The sequence below is a fragment of the Falco cherrug genome, chromosome 10, assembly GCF_023634085.1.
Source record: "Falco cherrug isolate bFalChe1 chromosome 10, bFalChe1.pri, whole genome shotgun sequence".
NCBI classification, from domain to species: Eukaryota; Metazoa; Chordata; class Aves; order Falconiformes; family Falconidae; genus Falco; species Falco cherrug.
The window spans coordinates 18872155-18891634 of NC_073706.1; the positions used below are offsets into that span (position 1 = coordinate 18872155).

The 19480-nt window shown below is 50.5% G+C and overlaps 3 protein-coding genes across 4 annotated transcripts; 2 read left to right on the forward strand and 1 right to left on the reverse strand.

Moving 5' to 3' along the window:
- Positions 1–42: 42 nt before the first annotated feature.
- LOC102058316 (T-box transcription factor 10) lies at positions 43–1740 on the reverse strand. Its single transcript, XM_055722561.1, has 7 exons — positions 1734–1740; positions 1305–1488; positions 1132–1233; positions 894–1065; positions 642–797; positions 506–573; positions 43–154 (listed from the first exon to the last, which is right to left on the reverse strand). The coding sequence occupies exons 1-7, from the start codon at positions 1738–1740 to the stop codon at positions 43–45; spliced, it is 801 nt and encodes a 266-aa protein (XP_055578536.1).
- Positions 1741–5778: 4038 nt separating this feature from the next.
- Positions 5779–6708, forward strand: LOC102058150 (olfactory receptor 5G3-like). The gene has a single exon (XM_014279328.2). The coding sequence runs from the start codon at positions 5782–5784 to the stop codon at positions 6706–6708; it is 927 nt and encodes a 308-aa protein (XP_014134803.1). The 5' UTR covers positions 5779–5781.
- Positions 6709–9064: 2356 nt separating this feature from the next.
- On the forward strand, positions 9065–17442 carry LOC102046026 (olfactory receptor 1019-like). 2 transcript variants are annotated; one of them, XM_055721868.1, is made up of 3 exons: positions 9065–9151; positions 11680–11860; positions 16548–17442. In XM_055721868.1, exons 2-3 carry the CDS (start codon positions 11814–11816, stop codon positions 17440–17442), a joined length of 942 nt encoding a protein of 313 aa, XP_055577843.1. In that variant the 5' UTR covers positions 9065–9151; positions 11680–11813. The 2 variants fall into 2 exon arrangements, with proteins under 2 accessions (XP_055577843.1, XP_005438431.1); XM_005438374.4 differs by lacking the exon at positions 16548–17442 and having other exon boundaries at positions 11680–13180.
- The last annotated feature ends 2038 nt before the right edge of the window (positions 17443–19480 follow it).

Below are 19480 nucleotides of genomic sequence, written 5' to 3' on the forward strand. Positions count from 1 at the left end.
CGTGGGCTGGGTCGGGGGTCCTGGCATCTGTGCCCCCACCCATCACTGCTGCCCGTAGCCGAAGGTGGGGGCCGTGGTGGGGCCGTAGGTGCTGAGCGGGGGGAAGGTGGGCAGGGGGTAGGGCAGGGTGCAGGGCTTGGCCCCCACATAGACACTGCGGGGGCAGGCGAGGGGTTGGAAGGGGGGTGCGGGCAGCTCAGGGAAGCCGGGGGGAGCTGCTTGTGGGGCTGGTTGGGGGGGGTACGGCAGCAGCCAGTCCTCCATGGCTGCGAGGAGCCCCTGCGGGGGGGAGAGACAGCAACAGGGGATGGTCAGTCCCCCCTCCAGCCCCCCTACCTTTCTCCTGCTTCTCAGGGCGGGAGGGCAGCGCGGTGGCTCGGGCACGGGGCATTGCACCCAGCAGGGACCCTGCTGGCACCCCGCACCTGCAAGAGAGATGGGGGGGCTCAGGCGGGGGGGGTGGCATGGAGCCCCTTATCGTGGTGTCGGAGCGGCGGGGCCTTACCACGGCTCAGGGTCACCGTCCCGAAAGCCCTTGGCAAAGGGGTTGCTGGCGATTTTCAGCTGGGTGATCTGTGGAAGGGAGCAGGGTCAGGGGGTCTCTGGGGGCGTCCCCCATGTCCCCCCGCCCTGGAGCTCACCCGGTGGTTCTGGTAAGCCGTCACCGCCATGAACTGGGTCTCGGGGAAGCTGAAGGACTTGAAGTTCTGGTGGGCAAAGCGCTCACTGTCCCGTCGCGGGTCCACGAAGACCACGTGGAAGCGGGGCTGGTAGCGGTGCATGGAGTTGAGGATGATCTGGGGAGGGGGGAATAGGGGGAGTGGGCAGGACCCACTCTGTGCAGGGGCGCATCGTGTCCTCCTGCACTGCCCGCCCCAGGGCTAGGTCCTCACGTGGCCGTTGTCATCCAGGAGGTTGTTGGTCAGCTTGAGCTTGTCGAAGGAGACGATCTGCCGCATCCACTGGGCACCCTTGGCTGGGGAGTCGGGGTGGAAGTGGACGCGGCCGGGGGCTGCCGGGTCGGCCCGTCCCGCTGCCAGCCAGGAGGAGCTGTGGAAGGCATACCTGCGGGGCAGGGGGGCTCAGCACTACCCCAGGATCCGGCCCCCCCCAGCATCCCCATCACCCAACCTGTATCTCTTGTCATCCAGCGGGATGAAGTCCATGAGCAAGACATAGTCAGCCAGCGGGTCCAGCCCCGACAGCTTCACCTGGAAGGTGGGAAACATCCTCCTGCGGGGAGGGGGGGGTAGGAAGGAGGTGCCCCCCACCCGGCAGCCTCCCTGTCCTGCTCTGGTACTTACCTGCCTGCCTTGGTGACGATCATCTCGGTGCCCAGGCGGTTGAACTCCTCCCAGAGGCTGCCCATCTCCAGCCGTGCCGTGGCGTGGCACACGCGCCGGTTCTTGCTGCTGGTCCCCGGCCCCTCGCCTGCCCACCCGAGGCCAGTGCCGCAGGGGGGCCCCTCGCCTGGCCCCCCCAGGAAGGCTGCGGAGGGGGGAAGGGGTGTTGCAAGGGGCCTGATCCTGCACCCCAGATGTGCACCACCAGCTGCCCCATCACATCCTTCCCCCCTGGAGGGGGTGGGAGGACCGGGGAGTCCCTACTGGGGTTTTATCCCCCTCCCTATTGCAACCCCAGTTGCTCGTGGGTCTGGGTGACTCACTGCACCCCAAAACACCATGGGACCCCGCTGCTGGGTAGGGGGGAGCATTGCCGTGGGTGGGTTTTACCTGCCATGTGTTCTGTGGGTGGGCAAGCGGCAGCTGTGGCTCCGTCCCCCAGCACGGCGGCAGTGGGGACCCCACCGAAGACCCCTCCCCGTGCAGCGCCAGCTCTGGACTGTCCCCCGCAGCCTGCCGGGGGTTTTATGCCCCAGCTAGGGGTGGAGAGGCGGGGGCTGGAGCTGCAGTGGTCCTTGGGGGCTGGAGCACGGCCCCCTTCCCCGACTTGGCTTCACGCCTTGACGCGATGATGATGGACGGGAGGCGAGCGGTGGCCCTGGAGTGGCTGGGAGCATCGCTGATCCCCACTGCATTTCAGGGTACACTGGGCTGGGGAGAGACAGCTCTCCTTGGGTCTCCTTGTCCCCCTCATGTCACACATCTGGGCAGGGGGAGATGGGGGGCTGCTCCGACCATCTCTCTCCCCTGGGCAAAACCTGTCCCGGCACATGGCAGCCGCTCGTGCGCCAGCAGCTCAGCCGACAGCTGCCGTCAACACCTGGTATTAAAGCGCAGGGAGGTGTTGAGGCATCTGCAACGTGCCGGCTGTTTGTGCAAAGCCTCTGCAGCTCGGTGGTGGGGGAGGAAAGTGCTCCCCCTGCCCCGCACCCATCCTGAATGCCGGTCCTGTCTCTGCACTGGTACCCAGGACCCCCAGTCCTGCCCTGGGGCTAAGCCCCCCTTCCCCCACACCTCCCATCATGATGCTCAATACCAGCCTGACAGCAGGAGATGGATGGGGACAAGCTGGTGCTGCAGGGGCAAGGGATGCATGTGGGGAGGTGACTGACACAGGGTCAGGGGACTGGGGCATGGGGGAAGCAGAGGAGCTACTCTGGAGCCCCCCACTCCCCTCTGAACTGCAACGGGGCTGAGGACACCATCTCTGCACACCACGGGAGTGTATTTGGAGATGATGAGGGATGCTGGGGCTCTGGGGACAGGTCTGGAGGGAACAGTGGGCATCTTCATGGGGATGCTGATGAGTTTGTGTCCCCGGTGGTACCTCGGTGATGGTGGCACTGGGCAAGGGCTGAAATCCCTCCCTGCTTTGCACAGAGCTGGCTGTTTTCTCCAAACTGGGACCCAGCCTTTGCTTCTGCTTTGGGGTTGGTGCTTCAGTCCTTCCCTCGGCCAGCGTAACAGAGAAGAAACCCTCTGGCCCCCGTGTGCTGCAGGGTGGCCAAGGAGGCTGTGTGGGCAGCACTGGCTTTTGGGACTGGGACTGATGCAAATGGGGCAGGGACCATCTCCCCAAGCCCCCCGTGTCCATTACATCCCCGCACATGTCCCACACCCTGCGGTGCTGGCTCGGCTCCATCCATCTCCCGCTGTCAGCTGGTCCATGGCTGCAGGGCTGGTATTGAGCGGGGAGATGAGGAGGTGCGAGAGGCAGTGCTGACAGCAGGGGGGCGGGTGGAGGGGGCTCAGCCCCAGGCAGGACCGGACCTGCTAGGACTCTTCTACGGTATCACGCTGGGTTCTGCAGCTCCTGTAGCTGATTTTTCTGCTGGAGAGAAAGGAAAAGGTGAGGGTGCTGCCCTGGGAGGGTTTTTAACCCCAAACGCTGCCCAGATGGTGGGGGTTTGCTCACAGTGGTGCACTGTTGGGGAAGGGCAGCCTCTGGCTCCAAGTCTGTAAAACACCAGTTCTCAGTGTCGGAGGTGATGTCTAACCCAACCCTGCTTTGAGCGGTTTTTCCTCGCTGAGAACAGAGGGAGAGCCTCTGTCCGGCTGGGCTCTGGTGTGAATCCATCTGACTTTTCCTTTCCTTTTGTGTTTGTCTCTGGGAAGTGTCAGCCTGGCTGCCCTGCCTGGTGCTCAGCCGAGGGTGTGGGTCAGGGCTTTCCGTGCCTAAGCTAATTCCCATTCTGCAGAATACATCTGACCTGATGCCACAGTGGTTTCTGCTGCTCTGGGCACTCACCCTTTGCTTGGTGGGAAGAGGATGTAGGAAGAGGTACCCTGCACCTCCCGTTGGGCTTGGGAATCTCCATTAGAGCTGCCAGAGACAGGGCCAGCCTTAGAGCTTTCCTTCATCCCTTCAGAAGGGCCCTTTTCCCCTCTCGACGCCCCTTTCAGTCCTTCATCACTCTCCTCATCTCATCCTTCGCATCACCTTCTTTCCAGTTCTGGGCACCTCTCCCTCAGGATCTCATTTTTCCCTTATGGCTGGTGTGTTTCTAGCACGATGGGTGGAAGAAGGTAAATATCATCAAGAAGGAGGGCACAAGGCCTGTGGGCTGCTTCAGTCCCCAGTGGGGCTGAAAAGCAAAATCCCCTGGAAGTCCTCTCCAACTGGAGGAAGGACAGGAAGGTGACCGTGAATAGCCAGCATGGAGGTACCAAGGACAAGTCATGCCTGACCAACCTGAGCACCTTGGGCACTGGGAGGACTGATGGCTGTGTGGACAATAAGAGTAGCAGACAGCATTTACCTCAACTTTAGCAAGGTCACCATGATCTGTTGGCTCCTTGCAGCCAAACTGGTGAGCTATGGTTTGAGTATAAGAAATATAAAATGGTTAGAAAGGTGGTTCATTATCTATGGTGCTCCTGGGACTGCTGATGGACCCTGTTACCAGCCCTGGCTCAGCTCCTGCGGGACTTTGCCCCTTTGGCAAGGTCTCCCTCAGCTCCTTGGCATGATGATGTCAAACATGGCACTTGTGGAGCTGCAAGTGTCCCTGAAAAGCTCAGAGTGGACGTGAAAGATGAGGTGTTGTTCTGTGGTTTGCTCTGAAGGGAGCCCAAAGCCCCGTTGCTCACTCAAGCTGAGGTCATCTCCTCTGGGTACGTTCTCCAAACTCAGAAGTGCGGAGAAAAGATAATGACCTGCTTTGGGCTTTGGCACTCTCCTGGGGCTCAAAAAGATGTACAGTCCCCAGATCCCCAGGTTAGGTGAAATAGCAAGGGTGTTTGCCAGCGGTGGTTTGTTTTCAAGCTCCCCTGCAGAGCTTCAGGCAGGCACATCTTCACATCAATCTCCAAGAGCATCAGGAGGGAAGCAGAGGTAGTGCTGAGGTGTGAGGGTTGATGTCTTCAGCTCCCTGTACCAGACCCATGACAAGGACAGAGGACCCATCTCCTGCAGTTTTCTCTTGCAGAAAAGAAACAGCTCCTGTCTTCATCTCCTGCCCTACCTGCAGGGTCCTGGGATTTGCTTCTTCATGATACTCTGGACTTTCCACCAAAACCAGGGAGCTGTCTGTCCTCTGTCCTCACCACACAACTGCTAAGGTGGCAGGTCTGGAGACACCCTGCTGGAGAGGGCACCCAGGAAGCTTCCTCCCTCATTGACCACAAAGGGTTCTGGGATGAGGATCAGAAGCTTTCCTGTGAAGAATTTTTAGGGAGCTTACCATTGCTGAGACCAGGCAAGTCCAAAAGACAATTTTTTCCCCAAACATATTTTCAAGAAGAGGTTGCTCAGCTGCGGGAGTTGCTCATTTCCATTTGAAGACTCTAGGAGCAGGCAGGAGACCCAGGGAAAGCTTCTATAGCCGGAGCAGTGCATCAGGAGTGGGGGAAACCTACAGAAACTTCTGTGCCGGGTTTTGTGGTTAGGAAGACATCCCAGCAAAGAGGGAAGAAGCAGGTGGTTGGCCAGCGTCAATGAGAGGGTGAACAATGTCCTTGGCGCTGTGGAAGTACCTCGCTTCTGTGGTTCAGGTTGAGCTGGATGATCTCAAAGTCCCAGACTGAACAGTAACACGGGACGAAATGCAGCACTAAGGTAAAGCTACTCAGGTGTGTAACCTCCCTACAGCCTTTCCCAAAGGTCACTGCTGAGCATCCAGAAGCGAGGCAGAGGACCGGGCACCACGCTGTGCCCTGGCACTGCACAGCCTGAGCAAAGCTTTGCTTTTACAGCACCCTGCTTGTTTCACCCGTGCGGTGATGTGACTTTTGGCAAGCCGTTTCTAATTGATCGGTGCCTAAACTCTTCCTTTAGATCCTGTATGATTGTCTCTGTGCAGGTCCCACTGGATAGAGGGTTTTCCACTTGAAAGGTACCTGCCTGTTGTAGAAGAAACCTCCAGCACGCATCCAACTAATGACACAAAGCAACTGCACCCAAGTGACCAAGTTCAGCTTAATGGGGTTCACAGAGGACCCGGTGACTCAGGTCATCCTCTTCCTGATATTTCTGCTCACCTACCTCATCACTGTCCTGGGGAACCTTGGGATGATGGTGTTAATCAGGGCCAGCCCTCAGCTCCACTCCCCCATGTATTATTTCCTGGGCAACCTGGCTTTTGTAGACCTCTGTTCTTCCACCGTCATCACCCCCAAGATGTTAGTTGACTTCATATCAGAGAAGAAGGTCATTGCTTATGCTGGGTGTATGGCTCAGGTATTCATTTTTGATCTTTTTGGGATAACCGAGTGCTTCCTGCTGGCTGCAATGGCGTATGACCGTTACGTGGCCATTTGCCATCCCCTGGTGTATCCCCTTGTCATGTCCCCAGAATGCTGTTTCCAGCTGGTGACTGGGTCATATCTCATGGGGTTGATAAATGGCACGGGGCAGACTATCGGCATGTCCAGGTTATCCTTCTGCAGCTCCAGTGTCATTGACCTGTTCTTCTGTGACATTTCCGCTCTGATATCACTCTCAACTACAGACATCACCCTCAGCCACGCTATCCTAAGAACTTCAGCATCTTTATTTGGTGCATCCAGCATCCTGGTTATCCTGGTCTCCTACATGGCCGTCATCTCCACCATCCTGAGCATCAGTTCAGCCAAGGGCAAGCACAAAGCCTTCTCTACCTGCAGCTCCCACCTCGTCACTGTGAGCATCTTCTATGGGACATCATTTTTTATGTACTTAAAGCCCAGCTCAGACAGCTCAAGAGGAGGAGATAAATGGGCTGTGGTCCTCTACACCGTGGTGACTCCCATGCTGAACCCGTTCATCTACAGCCTGAGGAATAAGGACGTGAAGGAGGCTTTGAGGAGACTTGCAAAAATAAAATGATCTTGAATGTTGTAAATTTATGGTCAGATAGAATCGAGATGCACTCAGCCTTTTGTTAAATATCTCAGATCGACAACGTTTTTGGTGTCTTCTACACTTTGATTTACGTGATATGCTAGCTGTTTCAATATCAGCAGCTGAGAATACTAATAATTTAACTCCTCCAGATGTTGGTAATTATATTTAGTAGTTAATTTAACCTAATAAAGACACAGGTAGAGAACTACAAGCATGCACTTCTCATTTTAAATTTTGCCCTTTACCATTTATTTAATCCTATGTATCAGGCCAAGCTGAACCAGAAGAATATTGCAAACATTTCTAGATTGGCTGGACTCGACTGATGAACCGTGTCGTGTGTTGCTCTTCCTTTTGCTTAGCAAATCAGAATAAACAGGAGTGAATTCCACTGTCCCACTGAATCAAATTCCATTTCAAGACAGTGTTGTAAAGTCATTAAGGGCCATAATAACTGGTCTGAGTACGTCAACACCTTTAGCAAGAAAAATAGAGATGACAGCAAACAACTGGCACACTATGCAGGAAATATTTTCCCTTTTTCTTACTCAAACCTCATTATTGATTAACAGCATCATACACCTCATTTAATTTTAGACAGCTAAAAATTTAAGTTAAATAGGGTATTTGGGTGACCTCTATTGTACATGAAGGCACCTTGAAATCATTTTAAGATGCTGTAGTGATGAATCCCCCCAGGGCAGGTACTATCACGGAATGCCCATCCACTGCTCCACACCTTTGCTTTCCCTCTCCCTGTTGACAGCAATACAAGCCATGATGTCCACACTACCCCGGCCAGAACAGATCACAGGAGTTACAGTGTTGCTCAGCAGCCTTCTCCTTCAGACATGATGTTCTGCAGCCCACGCCAGCCTGGACCCATGCCATTGCCTGCCCTGACGTCTCTCCTGCTGCCTTCCTGCAGACAGAGCTGCTGGGTGGTGCACAAATGTTGCATACGTGAAAAAGCACAAATACTGCAGTTTGTGTATTGCCTCAGCCCCTACAGGCTGCAGCCTCTGCCAGGACCATGGCAAAGTCTGGAGTGATGGCTTAGCCTTGGTGCTATCCTGGAGATGTGTAATAACTTGGGTTGGATTAAATCAACCCAGGATCAAAGGGGTTTGCTAATTTATTTCCGACACACAACTAACAGGCACTCAGACTCAGTCGGGTGAGTTGGTCTTTGTTCCCAAAGCTTCCCGATAATTCCCTGGTTATTATTTAATCCAGCCATCCGTTGGCTGCCAGGCTAGCCCTGTCAGCCCGGGGCAAACGTCCTCCCAGCTGTTTGCTCTCCTGCTCAGTTCCTCTCTTATCAGCTGTGCCGTGTTGGGGCTACTTATGCCCCCCCCCACCCCCACCCCCCGTGGCTAGGACCCCAGGAGGTCTCTGGTACAGCCACCCACACCAGCCAGGGCCAGCTCCAACCCCACTGCCCTGCTGAGCCTTGGGGACCACCAAGGGCAGAGGTTTCACACACCCCCACCCCTGTTTCAGTGTCTGGCCACCCTGACGGTGGGTTTTTTCCTCCCCTTGTTTCTAGCTGGAATTCCCCATGTTGCAAATCGACGGTAGGAAGTCTCAGATTTGCCCACATCTGCAATAGGCACCCGGAGCGCTTGCTGCTGGCATCAAGTAAAAAAGAATTTGGTGTTATTAATTCCTTCACGCATCCTTTCTTTGTCCCTGAAATGGGTTAAAAAACTGCACTTGGCCGTAGCTATTTCACGTTACAGGCAGGCTGCCTATTTTGGTGCCGACGAGAGGCTGTGCACAGCTGTAGCAGGCAAGGTTCCCTGCTCTTCATCTCCTCCCATGTCTCCAGGTGTGTCCATCAGGATGGCTGAACTGGGACCTCTGTGTGTAACCCCTGCTGTTCTCCCACACTTCTGCTCCTCTGACCAGCACTCTCCCAGTGCTCTTTAATTCAGGTGTGGGGAAGATCGACACTTTTTTCCTTAAACAAAAGATCAAGATTAATTTTAACATTTTATTTACGGTCCCAGAGCATCCCTTCTTGCTGCAGTGACCTATGGTTGTTATTATTTGGAGGTATGTAATATACACCAATATTTAACGACTTTGTGTCCAGCTGGTCTCGCCTCCACCATCACCTGGTGCCTGAATGGGAAGGTGAGCTCTCAGTGCCTTGCAAACACAAGCCTGTGGCTACGGTGCTATCGTTTTGCTCGTCGTGGCTTCGTGCTGGAGCTGCTGCTCTCAAAACCGAAAACTCTGCCTGTTGTGCAAGCAGCGCTGGCGGCGTTTGGGGAAACGAGCGGTTAGCTGGGTGTAATGGCTGTCTCTGGCTTTGGGGGGGTGAGCACCTGACCATGAGGGCAGTGGGAAACACCTTTGTGGGTCTGGCAGGGAGAAGGAGCATCCAGTAGTGCAATCAGCACTGCCACCCACCTTCCTGGTGAGTCATGATGAACGGGCAATGACGTGGCTGGTGTCTGGCACCTTGTTTTGCATTCATGATGCTTAGCCCCCAGCTGCTGTGGTGCTCCTTTCCCCCGCACAGGCTCCGCTTCTAGGCAGAGCTGCCTTAATTCTAGTGAAATGTGTTTGAAATAAAGAGCTGAGTAAATACCGCAGAAGGGGTAGGAGCTACCGCCCCTTGGTTAGGGACTTGGTGATTAGATTTGGGAATCGCCTCAAATGTCTTTAGGAGAAGGACTTGTCTCCTCACATCTAAATATACTGTGTGCCCTCTACATGTTGGCTGGGTCCATCAGCTCCCTTTATTGCCGAGGGAGATTTGGTCAGTGGAGTATTTTTAGTCCTGAATGGGCAGATGGGGATCACATAAACTTCAAAAAAGGGAAAACACTGAGTCCTGCCCATGGGCAAGAGCTGCCCTAGGCACCAGGACAGGCTGGAGAGCAGCTTGATGGAGAAGGACATGGAGGCTGTGGTGGCCACCAAGTTATAGACAAGCCATCAATACATCCTTGCAGCAAAGACGCCCGCTAGCACCCCGAGAAGAGCTCTGGCAGTGGGTCAAGGGGCTTTCTGCAATGAGCTTCTGACCTACAGCTGAGGAATGGGGAAGTAAAAGCTGCTGTGAGAAGGGTGATGGGGGAAGAGGAATCGTCCTGAAGAAACAGTCATCTCGCTGGTGCCAGAAACCAGGCAGCAAGGCTGATGGAAAGAGGGAAGTGGGAAGGGAAGACATAGTAATGCTCATTTCTCAAACAGGCAATACACATATTCTAAGGTCATCCCTAGTGAATTACACAAGAAGCAGTCTTGTTTATTTTTTTTTTAAAAACAATAAATAAAGACAGAAAAAGAAAAATATACCAGGTAATATGGTAGTGATACTGAACAGCAAGGTGTGTGACCAGCAGATGGGTAGCAGGAAAAAAAAAAACAAACAAAAGGAAAAATACTGATTGAAATTCAAGCACCTAATTGCAAATGGCTAGGAGAGAGCTACTCAAATCTGCGTTCAGTCCCGACACACACACGGGTGATGTGTTCCTCCCTGGAAACAGGCTTTTGGAGAGCTGCGTCCCGGCCAGTGCTGCTTACAGGACCTGCTCTGAGACTGCCGCCTGGGAGCAAACGATGTGAAAACATATTCGAGTGTAAATGGAAACCGACAAGTTATCTTGAACACAGAAAACAAAAACACAATGGCAAATTGATATCTGTACTTTGCTCCACTTTTTCTTTAACGTTTCCATGTCTGCCCTATGGAAATACGTAGTATGAAAGAAGATTAATTTAACTGATCATTGCAAATATAAAGCAATGATTCCCTTAAATTAATTCATTACTTAGCCTTTTTTTTTTTTTTTCTCCCATGTTCCTGGAGAATAAAAAAACCCTTTCAAATTCAAGTCTTCAGCAAAAATGCATTGCCTTGTTTTTCACTCCTCATGATGATGCTGTGTACAGAGGTGGGACTGCTCAGGCTCTGCAGGCATCACCTCTGATGTGCCTTGGGGATCCCACCCCTGAAACCTCAGTGAGAAATTCTGGTGTTTATTCCAGGCTCTTCAGGGAAGGCTCACTCTGTTTTCAGGTGCCCCAAAGACCCTTTGGTAATTTGTCCTGTGGGAATGGGGTAAAACTTAAATCTTCAGCTGTGTTAGAGGATGTCATAGGGAAACCTGCCTGGTTTTGGAAAGACCGATGGAGCTCGTGCTCTAATTTCAGCTCAAGGGCCAGCGAGTATCTTTCCAAGAATGGCTCAAGATGCCATTGACCAGAGAGAGGGTGAAATTTTAAGAGGTTTTGAGACCATTTTTTGCTGGATGGGGAAGGGCTTCCTTTACAACCCTGTCCAGCCCCTGCAGAAGCAGCAGCCTCTCCATGAAGCAAGACTGAAGGTATGAAGGTCCTTCCTGAACAAAAAAACTCCAGTACCTCTGAATCTTAATTCCTAACTCAAATTCTGGACAAAAATTCCTGATGTTAGCAGACCCAAGAGATGTGAGAAAGGTGAAACACAAGTATAATTCAGATTAGAAGGGGGTGGTTTGTCCTTGAAGCTACTCATCCATGAAATTACTGTCAGGTATGCTGGTCTCATTTTCATTGACCCAAATGTACAGAGTCAGAAAATCGCTCCAATGCGATCAGTTATCTATTCAATGCAACACTAATTAACGTAGCAAATTAAGGCATGATGTTATTGTATTTGCTTGTCCCTAAATAAGCATCCCCCCCCCCTCTGAACAGAGGGGAAGAAACCCTCCCAGCCATGCTCACATGTTGAGAAGAATCTGGATGTTCAAGCAAAGGCATCATTTGCAAGACTGATTCTTGCCATAATGGGGCAGCCGGAGCTTTGAGATGTGAGCTTTAAGATTAATCTTGAAGATATTTTTTTCCCCATAAGCTATTGGTTATTATTTTGTCAATATATTATTTTTCAATATATTATTTCGGATCTTCAACCTGCCCACTGAGGATAACTATTATATTTTTCTCCAGGTAAGTGGGTGCATTCACCCAGGAAACACCGAACTCTGCGTTAGCCTCAGGCACTGCCTTCTCCTGTGAGCTGGGAGAAATTATTTCAACTCTTCCCCATATTTCTTTGCCTCCTCTGTGCTGGTACCAGGGGAATGGCTGGGGGAAACCACTCGAGTGTGACCGAGTTTGTCCTCTTGGGCTTCACTGACCTGCAGGAGTTGCTCTTTGTGATTTTTTTACTCATCTATGTCACCACGCTGGTGGGGAACCTGGGGATGATTGTCCTCGTCAAGACCAACTCTCAGCTTCACACGCCCATGTACTTCTTCCTCAGCCACCTCTCTTTCCTGGACATCTGCTATTCTTCATCCATCACGCCGAAGCTCCTGCTGGGCCTCCTTGCAGAGAGAAATATAATTTCTTTCAGTGGCTGCATCACACAGTTTTTCTTCTTTGCAGTATTTGGCACCACAGAAGCCATCCTTCTGGCCGTCATGGCATACGATCGCTACGTGGCCATCTGTGAGCCTCTGCACTACCTGGCTGCCGTGTCCCATGGGCTCTGCGTCCGGCTGGTGGTGGGCTCCTACGCTGCTGGGAGCCTGAACGCCTTTGTGCACACCAGCGCTCTCCTCCGTCTCTCTTTCTGTGGCCCAAACCTCATCAATCATTTCTACTGTGAAATCCCACCACTCCTGCTAATCTCGTGCTCTGACACCTGGCTCAACAAGATGGTGATGGCCGCATGCATTGGCTTCATCATAACAACCTCGGTCTTGGCCATCGTTGCTTCCTATTCCTGCATCCTGCAGACCATCTGGAGCATCTGCTCAGTGGAGGGCAGGCACAAAGCCTGGTCCACCTGCACCTCCCACTTCATGGCTGTTGCTCTCTTCTACGGCTCTGCAGCTTTCTTGTATTTCCAGCCTTTCTCCAGACATGCAGAAGATCAAGGGAAAACAGCCTCCATCTTCTACACAGTGGTGACCCCCATGCTCAACCCTTTCATCTACAGCCTGAGGAACAAGGATTTGAGGAGCACCCTCAGAAGAGCTACAAGGACGCTCCTCTCCTGCATCTATTCCCACAGGTCCTGCTGTAACTGAACCAAAGCAGGTCCACCTGCCACAGCCAGGACAGCAGAAGAAATCAGGCTGGTGCCTGACAGAAGGAGGGCACCACACATTTCTGCAGAGCTGGTGAGGGGTACGTGCTGTACAGCGTGCTGAAACACTGCAGAGTTTGAATTACAAATTAATCCTATGTTGGGGGTGCCTTGGAAAATAAATTACCTGTAATTACAATGTCTGAAAGAAGGAAAGAATGCAGGAGACAATCCTAAAAACACTGTCAGTGAAACTTTTGGAGTAAATGGATTTATAAGCAACTCTAGAACATGCACAGCTGATACTTTTTACCAAAGAGGATTTACTCAATATTATAACAATATGGAATTCTGTGGGCTGAAAGAGTAGGCTCAGAGCAGGAGGGGACAAGCTAAATAAAGGACTACATGTTGGAGGGGTGATGTTTTTCATAACTATGTTTTCAAATTTTCTAAGTAGTTCCTTAAGGTTTTGCTTTAGTACAATAAACCTGATTTATTATCTTCTCTGATCTGTCCAAGGATAGTCTTTGGGGGGTGGCGAGGTGGGGCGTGGGGGGCAGTAGCACATCCCCATGCTTCATATATATTGCATGCAGACCACCTGTGCCGGGCATCCTGCTTTCCTGGATGGGTCTCCCCCATGGAGAGCTACCAGCCTGGAGCCACCACACGGATGGTGTCCCTTGCTTAGGAGCAAAGTGGGGTTTTACCCCCTGTGGCAAACAGTTGCTCAGCTTGGTCCAGGAACAGTCTTTCAAGACATTGTCTGAGCAGTCCTGGCTTTTCCCAGGTTGTCCTCTGGTGCCGGCAGCACGGAAAGCCTCCATGCTTCTGGCCATATGTTGTATTCAGATGCACCCGACTCATTTGGAGGCTCCAAAACTCTCAGCACTGTCCAACACTTCCCCACCACTTCCTCTCCTCCTTGCGCCTCTCCATACAGGCAGAGTTTATTTTCCATCCCAGCTGCATCTTATTCATAATTTCTGCTTCCAGGGTTCAAGGGTTGAGTCATCTTGGCCCAGGAGTCATCCTATCTGGTTGTAGGCTTTCACATATGCATTAGTCACCATAGGTTCCCCTTCTGGAGACAACGATGCATTTGGGGGGTTTGATTCATCTGATCTATTTTAAACATCTACATCAGGGTGAGGTAGGAAAAAGTGCATGGAAAAGAGCATTTTTCTGGAAAAAGCACATGATTTTCTCCACTTCCTGCTTGACTTTGTTCGGAGCAGTCACACATAGTCTGAAAAGTCAATTTAAGCCTAAAGGGAAAGCTTCTGCTCACCGTGCTGATGTTTTGGAGTCCTGCAAAAACCCCACTCAAAAGTGATCAGGTGAAACTAGCTTTGAATCAATAATTTATAATCCAGCTCAGCATGAATGCCCAGCATCCACAAAACACTCTCTGGAAAGAACAGAAAAGCAAAGTGGATGAAGATAGTGGCAGAGCTATGCTTTTGCTTTGATACAAAGGTCACTAACACCAGATATTAACCTCCTACAGACTTGTATTTTCCATGGATGGATAGGAGATAATTCCCTAGGAGATCTGACCACAGATACTATGCCGTTTTGCTCTTTTAAGAGCAATAAAAGAGAAACTTTTCTCCATAAACCTGGCTGTGACTGTCTCAGATGCCTGGATCTAACTCTCTGGGTTTTTAAGCAACAGGATATCCCAGAGAGTGTTAAAACCCATTGCAGCAGCAATGTTCCTGAATTCAGAATTCCTGAACAGTTTTCCCTTCCTCCCCAACAGCATTTGCAACACTGCTTTAAATCCTGAACTATCTCCTAGTCCCTGAATATTTCTTACAGCTCTTTTTAATTCTCTGTGATGCCAAGAGGTAAATTATATATTCCAAGAGATAAATTTTTATATATATTTAATCTTTTTAATATATATATCTTTAAAGAAGTGGAAAAAAATACTCAAGCTTACATTTAACTTACTGAAACTAATTGTCTTTATTAATCTGTGCACGTCTTCTCCTTAAGGAGCTGTTTCCAAAGCCATCAATTCCCAGGAGGAATTTCCCGCATGACACCAAGGGGAGGCAGCGGCAAAGCTCTTGCTCTTTCGGTGAAAGAAGCCTATAAACAGCAGCTTTTCTCGGTCAGGTGTCAATGCCCTTCACCACTGGCAAACCAGTCTTGCTTTGAACGCCAACACTGGGACAAATTTGGGCTTATTTCTCCCATAAACTTTTAGTCTAGGAGATAACAAGTCTCAATAAGGCAAAAAAGGCCCTGAGGTGTGAGAAGACAGGTGAGTTTTAGCCTAAATAACGCTGCGAGGAGCTGCTCTGCTGCAAGGGGAGGACTTCAGGCAGGAGCCTGGTTTCACACAAGATACTCACCCAGGGTCGGGATAGCCGATGCAAACCCAGGCGGTTGTAAGTTGTTTTTTCAAATTTAAGGCAGCCACGAGCTGAAGTGTGAGTAAAGCCAGCCGACACACGCAGGCACTGCCAGAGGTCAGCAGCCCCTCAGTCTCGGATGATTATTTTAATCAAGATCAGTGTGATTCATAATTATTGTCCAGCAGCCAGAGAGGGCAACAGCTTGGACAAGCTGATGAAGTAGCTCTGCAAAGCGTGGATGGTCCGAGGCATGCTGTGCTGGAAAAAAACCCTCACCATCCTCAGGTCCTGGTCTATCTCAGACCTTCCACGCGGTGCAGATAAGAGTTCTGGCGGTGCACGGTCCGCCCTGTGCTATGCCATGAAGACCACAGCGTGGAAGCCTGGCTTATGTGGCAAACTTCACATTGTTTGAGAGGGGTGTGAAAGTTTCTGCAACTGACTTAAGGCTGGAATGAAATATAAAAATTGGTATGACTAAATCCAGGTTTAAGGGAGGCTCGTGCATAAGTCAAGGGCATGCGTTGGACTTTCCTCGTACAGAAGGGTCCTTTCCAGTAGTAAAATTTGGTATCTTTAACAGTTCAAAAATCCTTAGTGAGCAATTTCTGTGACTGTTCCTGAGTCCTAACCATTAATTTTTTTAAAAAAATATAAACTGCATTATCAGCAACTTACTGCCCCCAGTTCATAACGGTGCTGTAGCCTGGTTGGGATGTCCATCTGTACCAACCTTGTAAAATTCTTTCCACTATCTCTCAGTTCAGTGGCATCACAAGAATGATATAGATATCACCATATTTAAAAGGGGGTTAATACTTACACTAAATCTCCTGTTTCAAACCCAATTTCATAGGAAGGAAGGGAAGAAATCAGAGTTTTATTTTAACTTGTTCTGACGCTCCTAAAGGAAATTATTTTTCAAATGTCTTGATCTCTCACCAGTGTTTTCTCTGTTTTGATCGGCTGAAACAAGTTTGTTTGTTTGTTTTGTCAAATGCAATCTGATTTCTAATGTCAGAATAAATTGCTGTGGTTACCTCTTTGGACCTGATGAGTAACAAACTGAACTTCTTCAGGAGGTGGAATAAACCTTCCGATATGCAAAGTGACTATATCAAACGAAATTAGTAGTGACCAGACCAGAATAAAAACATTAGAAAATAAATTCAGTTGTGCACTTTGTTTAAAATGTGTTTTGAGACAAGCACTGAATATGTTGTTTGACAGTTCCTGCCCCTGAAATTTGTATTTCCTGATAAAAATAAATGAATCTTTAAGATTTGTTTTTGGGAAAACAGGAATATGCTGATTCTGTGGTTCTCTGCATCTCTGCTTTCCTACAGCACCGGTGTTACTATGACGGTGAAAGGAAATTGCACCCCCAGCGCTGAATTTGTTCTCTCGGCGTTCTCAACACAAGGGAATGTCCAGGCTGTCCTCTTCATGGTCTTCTTGGTGATCTACTTGATCACTCTGCTGGGGAATCTGGGGATGCTCGTGCTGATCAGGCTGGATGCCCAGCTTCACACCCCCATGTACTTCTTCCTGAGCAGCCTGTCCTTCCTGGACATCTGCTATTCCTCCTCAATCACCCCCAGACTGCTCTCAGATCTCCTAGCAGAGAGGAAGGTCATTTCTTACTCGGCATGCCTCCTACAATTTTTTTTCTTTGCGGTCTTTGCCACCACTGAGTGCTACCTCTTGGCTGCCATGGCATATGACCGCTACGTGGCCATCTGCAGCCCGCTGCTCTACGCCAGCTCCATGTCCAGCAGAGTCTGTGCATCACTGGTAGCTGGCTCGTACCTTGCTGGGATCATGAACGCCACTATCCACACGGGGCTGGCACTGCGGCTGTCCTTCTGTGGGTCCAACACCATCAACCACTTCTACTGCGAGGGGCCCCCGCTTTACGCCATCTCTTGCACGGAGCCCACCATCAATGAGATGATGATGTTCGTTGTGGTTGGCTTCAATCTGTTTGTCACCAGCCTGACCATCCTCATCTCCTACACCTACATTCTGGCCACTATCCTGAGAGTGCGCTCGGCTGCAGGGAAACACAAAGCCTTCTCCACGTGTGCATCCCACCTGACTGCCGTGACCCTCTTCTACGGATCTGCTTTGTCCATGTACTCGCGACCCAGCTCCAGGCACTCCCAGGACCTTGACAAAGTGGCCTCTGTGTTTTACACGGTGGTGACCCCCATGCTGAACCCCCTCATCTACAGCCTGAGGAACCAGGACGTGAAGGATGTGCTGAGGAGAGTGATGGAGAAGAAACATCCCTCTGACAGATAGCTTCCCCTGGTGCGGGGGGAATGGAGAAGTCTTCTCAGAGACGTTTACACATTTCATTTCTGTACTACTATAGTATAAAAGAAGCAGTGCTGTCCTGTGAGCTGCTGGGGATAAATGTATTGGGAAACCTCTGCCTTGTTCCTGAACACTGGGTCATTACCTGCTCTTGCATCAGGCCATTCACTGGGCATGTTACCTGTCCTGGGCACGCGTTAGCTTCTCCCATTCGCATTCACAACCTGATATTATTTTAATTGCAAAAACTTAAGTCCTTCTGACCATTTATAGTTTGAGAATGCATTACCCCTGTTGTCTTGAGCAACACCTACAGCTTTCAGTGTGACCATGATGATCAGAGCTCTCTTCATACCAAATAACGGGCACCTTTCTGGTGAACACAAGGCTTGGGTAATTCAGTGCTCCCAGCACTAGCAGTAGACACTAGGCTTCATAACAACTATTCACTGCCGCAATGCTCGCCAGGCCTCTTCTGCAACTTACTTTAGCTCAACTGTAGCTGTATTTTTAAATTGATTTGGGAAACTTCTGCAGTGCCTGCAACTTGCTCAAGGACCAGAGAGTTATTTTCTGGCATCTCCTGTGAGTAATGGTAAAGTTACTTACTAGTCAGGTACCTGTTCCCTATCCTGGTGGTTTGATCTTATTTTGGTTTTATTATTAACCACTTTTGCTCGGTTTTGAGCACTTGTGTCATTTCCCCTCTAAAACCAAAAATGAGATACAGGGGAACCATTAACAAACTTCAGCAACTATAGGGTAGTAACCCCATAGAGCAATAGGAGAGAAAAAAAGAGTGCTGACAAGGAGCAAATATGGGGTAGAAATATGTAGAAGTGATCTCAAGTAGATAGAAGCCTGGCATGGAGGAAGCTCCCACCTCAACCAGTGCTCCCACCAAGCACACCACCATACCTCCTCAGCAAGGAGCTCAGGATGCTGCTGGGTCACTGCATCATCCCACCAAGGCAGGACCTCAGCCTGCAGATGGGAATTTAACCTCAGGGATGAGGGACAGGTACTTTAATCAGGGCAACCCTGAGGTGCATTGCTCTCCATACATCCCGGCCCACACAATTGTCCTTAATAGAACCAGATGCCAACACACTGACCCTCCAACTCGGTGGCTTTGGGGCCTGGACTAGCTCTGTCAAGCAAGGCAGCTGGAGAACTGCACTTTGTCATTAACAAGGAAGAAAGTTTCTTTCCTATTAACCCCTGCTAATTAGTCTCTCATGGCTTGTTAAGAAGAATGAGGTAAGTTGACTACAAGTCCACTGAGGAGCTTTCATGGTGATTAGAAAACTTTCTTGGTAAACCCCAGAAGGTCTTGTTAAGTTGATGACTCCTGGAAGGGTGGTTGATCCCTGAGGACCACTTCTTGCTCTGGGAAGGGCAGCAGCATCCTTCATGATGGAAATAGCTATAACCACCTGTACGGCGAGAGCCTGGGGCTCAGGCCTGCTGGAGGGCTTTCTGTGCTGGTATGAGCTTGGTCATACACTCGCATCAAAGAGAGACATCCTTGTCCTCATAATATGTGCAGATAACATGGTCCCCTTGGTTCTCACTAATGGGGTGATTTGTCCCTGCCTGCTTTTGACCCCCTAGCAGAAGAAGCTGGGGAAGCTTGTTGCATTTCTCCTCACCGTTGGACCTCCTCAAGGACACCACACACCTTGAATTTCTTGTCATGAATTGCCTTGGGATAGATTTGCTTGTGGTTTTTTTTCATTCTTAAACTACGAGGCAAGTTGAAGTACACTACATAAATCCTCTGTGTCTGACTGGTTTTCATAAATGTGGTTTTCCTACCATTATGGATCTCAGACCAGAGAATAAGCATGGGAGTGGGTTCACCTGACTCTCAACACCTAAATAATTCATTGTCTGATTGTGAAACAGTCAGCCAGGTCTGCTCTCTAATATGTGGGAGTAAAGGGATGTTTTATCACATCCTAGGACAGAGGGTAGGACAAATGTGGTGCAACAGGAGCTGGTCTGAACATCAGAAGGCCAG